The sequence below is a fragment of the Salvelinus namaycush genome, chromosome 7, assembly GCF_016432855.1.
Source record: "Salvelinus namaycush isolate Seneca chromosome 7, SaNama_1.0, whole genome shotgun sequence".
Classification (NCBI taxonomy): domain Eukaryota; kingdom Metazoa; phylum Chordata; class Actinopteri; order Salmoniformes; family Salmonidae; genus Salvelinus; species Salvelinus namaycush.
In genome coordinates this window covers 55,473,575-55,484,082 of record NC_052313.1, presented here as the reverse complement: position 1 = coordinate 55,484,082, position 10,508 = coordinate 55,473,575, and the positions used below count along the sequence as shown (strand labels likewise).

Below are 10,508 nucleotides of genomic sequence, written 5' to 3'. Positions count from 1 at the left end.
TTTAATCAGCTGGATTTAGGCTGTGCATTTAAATATGTAGTCTATCAAATCAGAATGTCTGTGTTGACTTGTCCCATCCAGCTAAAGGGATGGACGTCTGGTTTCCAACAAGCCAACAAAAACGGACGAGGGCAAAAAGGCAGTAATTGCTCATTTGGTCGAAAATGAGTTAATGTCATTATTGCTCCATTAAATACATGCTTAATCACGTGGACCAGTATCCTGCCTCTATTGTATTGTGTTGTGGAGAAAATAGGGGTCATGTAGCAGTAACTGCATAAAGTTACTGTGAAACCAACGTAAATAAAAGCTATTTTTCTCAGTTCCACGCTATGAGCAGGTACTGTCTTTTTGCTTGGTAGGGCAGTATAATTGTCTGAAGTCAAACAATAGGCTGCTAGGCTGCTATTCTTGTAAACATTACCATATAACAGGCTATTTATAGACATTGAATTTCTTCTTCCAACCAGGGAGTGAGGGGAGAGCACAGCTAAGCACATGGAGAACCCAGAGAAGGGTGAGACATCGACGGGCTTTAAGCAAAGCTACTTACAGTGACACCATCCCAAGTGGCAGCACCAGTGGAGCTTGAAGCACTTCCCGTGGCTGTGTGTTGCGCAGATGGACAGTCCGTCGCACGGGAGAAAGTCCGGTCTCCCCGCGCAGCTCCGGGCCAACGCCTGTGCCTCGTCCAACTTCTCGCTCTTCCGTCCGCCCGACGCGGCCATCGCGCAGCGCACACCCCAGGATCAAACGCACAAATTAACCCATCAGAGGACGCAGCTTTAGCCCACCAGCCAAAAATGGGCTGGAATTTCGGTTTTGGTCCCAAAACCTCAGCAAACGCCAAATGTCTAACCAGGGAGGAAACTCCAAAGCGTGACGCAAACGAGTTAAATGTGGCACTGTTGTAGCCCCCCCCCCCCCTCCCTCCCCAAGCAGTACAGAGAGAATCAAAATGCGATGAAAGTTCCAGTTCCAAGAACGATTGACAGCTTGTTTTACGTAAACATCTGGATCTCCAGCCGCTGGAATTATTTTCTGTAAACGTCGACTAGGTTATCTCAGCCAGAGAGATTTCCGTGGCGTATCCCGTGTCAGGCTTTCATTTGATAGAGCCAGCCTTCTATCAGCCTGACAAGAGACTCCTCTGTCTGTTGATGAAGCCCTCGCCGTTTCCTTCCTCTTAGGCTATCCCCTCCTCCTCTCTCTTTCTCTCTCTCCAGTTCGGCTCAGCCATAAAGGAAGTCCGATATTTGGTCTATTGTCCTCATTTTTGGCTGTAAAAGCCTTTCCTCCGAAATCATGACTGATTCAGATGAAAGTAATCATGTAAACAAAGCCTATAATTTGAATCAGAAGCAACCTTTTTCAAGATAAATATAGGTCATTCTGTTAACGGATCCTTCATTTTTTATTTATTTTATTTTATTAATTTAACCTTTATTTAACTAGGCCAATCAGTAAAGAAAACAAATCTTATTTACAATGAAGGCCTAACATAAGGTGAGAAAAAATATATAGGACAAAACACACATCATGACCAGAGAGACACCACAACACTACATAAAGAGAGACACTACCATCCTACATAAAGAGAGACCACCACCATCCTACATAAAGAGAGACACCACCATCCTACATAAAGAGAGACACTACCATCCTACATAAAGAGAGACACCACCATCCTACATAAAGAGAGACACCACCATCCTACATAAAGAGAGACACCACAATCCTACATAAAGAGAGACCACCACCATCCTACATAAAGAGAGACACCACCATCCTACATAAAGAGAGACACCACCATCCTACATAAAGAGAGACACCACCATCCTACATAGAGAGACACCACCATCCTACATAAAGAGAGACACCACCATCCTACATAAAGAGAGACACCACAATCCTACATAAAGAGAGACACCACCATCCTACATAAAGAGAGACACCACCATCCTACATAAAGAGAGACACCACCATCCTACATAAAGAGAGACACCACCATCCTACATAAAGAGAGACACCACCATCCTACATAAAGAGAGACACCACAATCCTACATAAAGAGAGACACCACCATCCTACATAAAGAGAGACACCACCATCCTACATAAAGAGAGACACCACCATCCTACATAAAGAGAGACACCACAATCCTACATAAAGAGAGACACCACCATCCTACATAAAGAGAGACACCACCATCCTACATAAAGAGAGACACCACAATCCTACATAAAGAGAGACACCACCATCCTACATAAAGAGAGACACCACCATCCTACATAAAGAGAGACCTAAGACAACAGCATAGCATGGCAACAACACATGACAACACAGCATGGTAGCAACACAAAACACGGTACAAACATTATTGGGCACAGACAACAGCACAAAGGGCAAGAAGGTAGAGACAACAATACATCACGTAAAGCAGCCACAACTGTCAGTAAGAGTGTCCATGACTGAGTCTTTGAATGAAGAGATGGAGGTAAAACTGTTCAGTTTGAGTGTTTGTTGCAGCTCGTTCCAGTCGCTAGAGGAGCGACCCAGAGATGTGTGTGCTTTGGGGACCTTTAACAGAATGTGACTGGCAGAACGGATGTTGTATGTGGAGGATGAGGGCTGCAGGACGGGGCAGTGAGGCCTACAGTAAGAGTGTTTTATACATAGTATCAACCAGTGGGTCTTGCAACGGATATACAGAGATGACCAGTTTACAGAAGAGTATAGTTTACAGGGCTCCCGAGTGGCGCAGCGGTCTAAGGCACTGCATCTCAGTGCTTGACGCGTCACTACAGACACCCTGGTTCGAATCCAGGCTGTATCACAAACAGCTGGGATTGGGAGTCCCATAGAGCGGCAGACAATTGGCCCAGCGTCGTCCGGGTTTGGTCGGTGTAGGCCATCATTGTAAATAATAATTTATTCCTGCCTAGTTAAATAAAGGTTCAATTTAAAAAGATAAATATATATATAGTGCAGTGATGTGTCCTTTAAGGAGCATTGGTGGTAAATCTGATGGCCGAATGGTGAAGAACATCTAGCCGCTCGAAAGCAGCCTTATTCACTTGACCCTGAAATCCCAGGTAATAAGAACTCCTTTACAAAATAATATATATTCCAGTCAACAGTCTGGACACATCTACTCATTCCAGGGTTTTACTTTATTTAAACTAGTTTCTACATTGTAGAATAAAAAATCTAAATAAATCTCCAAGAGTGTCATCAAGGCAAAGGGTGGCTACTTTGAAGAATCTCAAATATAAAATATATTTTGATTTGATTAACACTTTTTTGGTTACTACATGATTCCATATGTGTTATTTCATAGTTTTGATGTCTTCACTATTATTCTACAATATAGAAAATAGTAAAAATAAAGAAAAACCCTGGAATGAGTAGGTGTGTCCAAACTTGTGACTGGTACTGTATATATATTTTTTACTATGTCATTTCAGTGAGAGTAGTTAAATGATGAAATCCTTGACTTCCAGTAATAATCAAAAATACTACTACTACTACTACTACACACACATGTACACACACACATAGCATAGAGTGAGCCACTCATTCATTAAAGGGCCATTTATAATAGCAGACATGAAAAGTATCAAAGGAAATGCTGTGTTCAAGCCAGCAGGATTTAAGAAACATGGAAGAGACCAGTGGAAGAAATCCTCAAAGGAATAGAAAGGAAATCTGGCCAATATTCTGGTTCTGCTCTGTGCTTCAAAAGGCCTCTGGTACAACGCTGTATCATATTCACATCACATGATTTCCCTGTGTGTGTTGTTCGTGTGTTGTTCGTGTGTTGTTCGTGTGTTGTCTGTGTGTTGTTCGTGTTGTTCGCGTCTGCGTGCGTATTGTTTGTGTGTATGTGTGTGTGTGTGTGTGTGTATGTGTGTGTTGTTTGTGCATGTTGTTTGTGTGTGCATGTTGTTTGTGTGTTGTTTGTGTGTGTGTGTGTGTGTTGTGTGTTGTATGTGTGTGTGTGTGTTGTTTGTGTGTTGTTTGTGTGTTGTTTGTTTGTGTGTGTGTGCGTGTGTGTGTGTGTGTGTGTGTCTTCCCACAACACATCTGATGATCTGTTTATTATTATTATTAATATAATTTTTTTTCTTTTTTTTCAAATCTTTTGGTTTCTGTAACATTTATTTTATTATTTTTATTCATAATACAAAAATCAACAACTTACACTGCTACATCAAACATGTCTAACAAAACAAAACACAGGTATTAACAAGAAAATACTAAAACATACCAAAAATATCAATAAAATAATTTTAAAAATATAATTGTAGTGCATTATAATCACGCTGAAAAAATGTAATGATAATGATTCAGGAAGATGTTGTTGTTGTTATTTACTGGGGATAATGTCTTAACCAGATAATTACATTCAATAAAAAATATGTGTAATTTTGGTATAGAATTCTGGAATCTTTGCTTGTGTATAAAATATTTGGAAACAAGAATTTAAAAAAAATCACAATCATTTCAGTGGTCTTGTCATCATTGCAATAGTAACATATTATATCCTTCATGTCAGAAACATGGGTAGTGGTCATCATGGTAAATAAGTATTCTGCAAGGTTTTCCCCAAATTCTAACACAAATTTACATTCAAAGAACAAGTGAGTCAGATTCTCACCTTCTTTTTCACAGAAGACGCAGATATCATCAATAGCCACAAATTTGGACAACGTAGAATTACATGGATATATCTTATGTAGAATTTTAAAGTGCACTTCCTTAAATTTGTTTGGTATACAATATTTGTAAGGCCTTAACCAAGCTTTTTTCCAGACAATGTCAGGATGTCAGCATGTTCCAGAAACATTTTCCTCTCGGTGGAAGTTGGTTTGGTGAATGAAGAATTTGTCTTATATATTTATTTCAACAAGATTTCTCAAGTAAGCCCACGCCTTCCAATCTGAGTTCTGGATAAACTTTGTGATCATTACCAAAGCTAAGATGAGTTTTCATTAGTGTAGTTAGACCACTGGGAATGGCTTTGATCACAGAAATATACTCTCTGAAAGGTATTGGAAACTCTTTCAATGTTATAAATTGTTCATATGTAAGAATATTACCCCTGTTGTCAAACATCAAGAACAAAGTCAATATTCCTCTCATGCCAGCTGGGGTAGAACAATGACTTATTCCTTACAGTTATGTCTGAATTATTCCACAAAAGAGCTTTATGTGGGGAAAAATTGTGCAGGAAACATATTTTCCAGGTCATTAAAGCTTGTTGGTGAAACCTAGCCAATTTATCGGGTAATCTTTCAGGAATATATTTACATTTCAGTAAAAATTGAAGACCTCCCAACTTATTAAACACATTATTTGGAATGAAATACCATATTGAATCAGTATTGATCAAACATCTTTTCAACCAGTTGATCTGGAAAGTGTTATTTATGTCGACAACATCCAACACTTCCAGACCTTCAGCTCTTTAATTAGAGAGGACTGAGTCTTTTAGTTTGTGAGACTTATTTTTCCAGATGAAGTGAATAACGGTCTTGTTGATCTCTTTACAAGTAGAGGGATTTACAAATAAATATAATGAGGGGTACACAAAGTCCCTCTGCCTTGGACAGAATCACTCTCCCAAGTATAGAAAGAGCCCTTTGGAGCCAATTATTAAATATATTTTTTGTTTTCTTAATTTTAGGAGAGAAATTCATATGTTGTCTGGCAGATGTATTCCTGAATATTTAACACAGTCCTTTACAGGAATATTTTCAAATTCTTTATCATCAGAGTCATATAAACATAAGATTTCACATTTAGAAACGTTCAGTTTTAATCCTGATGCAAATAGAGAATGCAGTGATGGCATTAAGGGCGACCTGGTCTTTGTCTCTTAGAACAGAGTAGTATCATCAGCCAGTTGGGGCATGTTGATTTCTCTGTTAAAATGTTTAAGCCATACAGATTTACATTATTCAGAATATCTAGAGACAGAAGTTCCACAACCAAAATGAATAAAAATGTTTAAGCCATACAGATTTACATTATTCAGAATATCTAGAGACAGAAGTTCCACAACCAAAATGAATAAAAATGTTTAAGCCATACAGATTTACATTATTCAGAATATCTAGAGACAGAAGTTCCACAACCAAAATGAATAAAAATGTTTAAGCCATACAGATTTACATTATTCAGAATATCTAGAGACAGAAGTTCCACAACCAAAATGAATAAAAATGTTTAAGCCATACAGATTTACATTATTCAGAATATCTAGAGACAGAAGTTCCACAACCAAAATGAATAAAAATGTTTAAGCCATACAGATTTACATTATTCAGAATATCTAGAGACAGAAGTTCCACAACCAAAATGAATAAAAATGTTTAAGCCATACAGATTTACATTATTCAGAATATCTAGAGACAGAAGTTCCACAACCAAAATGAATAAAAATGGCGAAATTGGGCATCCCTGTCGTACACTTCTGTTGATACTGAATATTTTGGATGTATTAAGGTTTAGTAACACAGAACTATTTATATCTTTGTAAAACATGCGAAGCCAGACAGTTTAAGTGACCTAAAGAGAAATTCATGTTCAATTGTGTCAAAGGCTTTACAGAAGTCCAAAAATAAGACAACCGCATCTGAGTCAATTGCATCTGAATAATATAGAAGGTCCAAGACTAAACGAATGTTAGAGCTTATGTGACGGCCCTTCATAAATCCTGTTTGAGTCTCATTTATAATGGTATCTATTCCTTTCATTAACATTTTGGCATAAACCAGAGCAATCAACTTGTAATCAATATTTAATAAAGTAATTGGTCTCCAATTGTCAATGAGAGAAGGGTCTTTATCGGGCTTCGGGATCAGTGAAATAAGGCCCTGTTTCATAGTGGAGACTATTTCCCCACTTTTGATGCAATCTTGAAACACATTACAAATAGGGTCTTCTAGTAACTCCTAAAACTGTCTATAGAATTCAACTGACTGGCCATCAGGGCCAGGTGATTTACCTTTTTTTCATTGAATTCAGAGCCACTCTAATTTATTCAATTGACACAGGTGAATCGCAAACTGAGTGGAAATCATCCTCAATTACAGGGACATAATTGAATGTGGCAAATGTAGCTTTCATAACCACCTTCCTGAAATTGTGAGTTGTAAAGGTTTTCATGCAAGGAATTGACAAATGTTGATATTGCAATGGGATCTTTGCATGACACATCATTAATTTTGAGTGCAGTTATATATTTTCTTTTGTAGTTTCTCTTTTCAAGTGCAAAAAAAGTAACTAGTGTTTCTTTCCCCCTCTTCAATCCATTTTGCCTTTGACCTGACAAAGGCGCCCTTTGATCCGTGTAAAGCAGTTCTAATTCCAGTTGTAAAGATTTAAATACAGACTCTTCTTCTTCAGATAGATTATCTTTCTTTAGAAAACTGTCAAGCTTGCTCATCAACTCTTTTTCTCTAAGGTTCTTTAAGTGCATCAGCTCTTTGGCACATTTAATGGCTCTGACTTTATATTTGAAAAATTCCCATCTACTTCCATGACCCAAGTCTTGCAAAAATATATTTGGCTAACGATTTGATGTTTCCAATGACAATAGGATCTTTAAGAAGTGTGTTGTTTCATTTCCAATATTGTCGGGTACCTTTTGATTTTTTTAGTAGCTTGTAAATTCAGGGAAATCAAGTGATGATCAGAAAAGGAGCCCACTGATGATCTACATCTATAACAAATTGTAACAAAACGGGTGAATTAGGAATAAATCAATTCTAGATTTACGTGCCATAGTTTTGTTGGTCCAGGTATAACCCTTTGCATCCGGATTGAAATAACGCCAGGCATCCTCAACACAGAGATCCTTGCATAATGTAGTAATAATGTTACTATTTTGAGGGTTTTGACTCGTTCTAGGAGGAAAACGATCAACAGATGCATCAGGTGTTTCATTAAATTCCCCTGAAATCATTAGAAAAGCCTCTGAGTATTTGTTGTTTAAATCCTGTACTTTCCTGGTAAATTGGGTAAAAGGGGTCTTATTTGGAGCATGTGAGTAATGTCCATACACATCACAGATGATGAAAATAGCATTGTCAAGTTTAACAGTTACTATGACCCATCTCCCGTCCTGTGAAGATGTGGATTCTTGAATGTCACCTTTAAACTTGTGTATAAGTGTCAAAACACCAGCAGAATGGTTTGATCCATGACTGAAATAGGCCATGTCTCCCCATTGTGATTTACAACATTTCAAATCACTTTCACACGAATTAGTTTCCTGAAGAAGAACAAAATCTGAGTTACTGTGTTTACAAGATAAAAATAAGGCTTTCCTTTCAGTAAGATCTCTCAGACCCTGAGCATTCAGACTAACGATACTGAGTGAGTTGAAAACAAACTCCTGCATTAAAAACAGAAAGAACACAAACTAGATAACAGAAGTATTAATGTGAACAATAAAACAAACAGTGAACCTTGAGAGGATTACTCTGACGGAAAACTACGCTCAGCTGAGGTAGCGGTGGTTAACAGAATAACAAATCCCCCCCCCCCCCCCCCCCTAGTTTTAGTTGGCAAGTGCAAATTGTAGTTCGCACGGTGCATTAACTCGTGGCAGTACATTAAATGTACTCATGGTAGTACTCACAGTTCCAGTATGGTTCATGTCAACAGAGTTACCCAGTAATCATTCTTCCTTCAATAAACGCGTGTGGGCCCTTGAACCCATCCTTCTTTCCCTCTTGTCGTGCCTTCTGTATCAGCGGCCACAGTTTCTCCCTGGCAGTCTGATCCTGCGCTATCAGAACCTCTTTGATGCGGAGCTTCTTCTCGTCCAGAACCTTGTTCCCCTTGGCCATTTTCCAGATGATGTCCCTGTAGTGGAAAAATTATAATGCGAGGGGGTCCATCAGATCTTTGTTTCCCAAGTCGATGAACCACGTCGATCACGTCTCTTAGCTTGTCTTTGATGCACGGAGACACCTTTCCCAGGATATTAATGACTGCTTCCCTAATATCCTCTCCCTCTACCTCTTTTACACCTTGGGTTTTCAGATTCCACCTGCGAGAGTACCTTTGAAGTTCAGCTACATTCTCACACAGCTCATTATTTTGGGATTGCAGTTTCTTCAACTCATTCTCTAGGAACGTAATCTTTTCCTTGTTCTCGCTCACAATTTTGTGAAGCTGATTGACAGTTTCTGACAAATGATCGATCTTCTTTCATGTTTCTTCGGTAGCCCGCTCTATGATGGACACGTTGGAGAGCGTGGCGTCTTGTTTAGTAGACAGGGACTGGATTGCAGAGAAAAGTTCCAACATAGAAATTTTCACCGGTGGATTTTTAATTGGGGTCTGAGGTAAATAAGTTACAAAGATTTCATCCTGGTCAGTTTTGTTCTTTCTCTTGATTGAGCTCGCGGCATCTTGTGTATCCATGCTGCTCTGGCTCTCGTCGTAGCTAGCTAGCATGCCTGCCGTCTTCTGTGAGGCTTGGATATTCCGTCTACTGTTGTCTTCCTGTCGTGTTCTTTTCCATTCAACTTGGCAAAAACTAACTCTAAACTTGTCCTATGTCGCTAAAACAAGGTATAGTTAGTTTATTTCAACTTTGATAGCCAATGTTAGACTGTTAACCACCTAACCCTCAATGTCGCTTTGACAAGCGAGAAAACACTACCTCTCACAGAGACGCCATCTTGGCTCTTTCTCACATCTGATGATCTGTCTGACACCCCTAGCCAGCTGTCATGACCTCTAGACCTCTAGATTCAACCCACTAAGGCTCCGCCTCCTGCCCAAAGGCCTCGCGTGCCATTGGTGGAGCCCTCCTGTCCTATGATACAAATGATCGGTTTAGTTTTTTGTTTGAATCGTATAGTTTGAGATTGTGTTGGATCTAGTTTGGTGTTGATCTATGGAGACACAGAGAGGTGGACTGAGGTTGGACTAGGCTACATTATCTAGTTTGGTGTTAATCTATGGAGACACAGAGAGGTGGACTGAGGTTGGACTAGGCTACATTATCTAGTTTGGTGTTGATCTATGGAGACACAGAGAGGTGGACTGAGGTTGGACTAGGCTACATTATCTAGTTTGGTGTTGATCTATGGAGACACAGAGAGGTGGACTGAGGTTGGACTAGGCTACATTATCTAGTTTGGTGTTGATCTATGGAGACACAGAGAGGTGGACTGAGGTTGGACTAGGCTACATTATCTAGTTTGGTGTTGATCTATGGAGACACAGAGAGGTGGACTGAGGTTGGACTAGGCTACATTATCTAGTTTGGTGTTGATCTATGGAGACACAGATAGGTGGACTGAGGTTGGACTAGGTACCAGTAACATGGGTAGTAACAGTAGTCACTGAGGGGGAGGTAGAGAGTAGTTACCAAACCTCACCAGTAACATGGGTAGTAACAGTAGTCACTGAGGGGGAGGTAGAGAGTAGTTACCAAACCTCACCAGTAACATGGGTAGTAACAGTAGTCACTGAGGGGGAGG

General features: G+C 39.4%; 1 protein-coding gene across 1 annotated transcript in view; it reads right to left on the bottom strand.

Moving 5' to 3' along the window:
- LOC120050542 (UPF0524 protein C3orf70 homolog A-like) overlaps positions 1-930 on the bottom strand; it is a 34,582-nt gene extending 33,652 nt beyond the window's left edge. The window contains exon 1 of the mRNA XM_038997130.1: positions 554-930. Coding sequence (XP_038853058.1) covers positions 554-728 — 175 coding nt within the window. The 5' untranslated portion in view covers positions 729-930. The remainder of the gene's footprint in view (positions 1-553) is intronic.
- Positions 931-10,508: the final 9,578 nt, after the last annotated feature.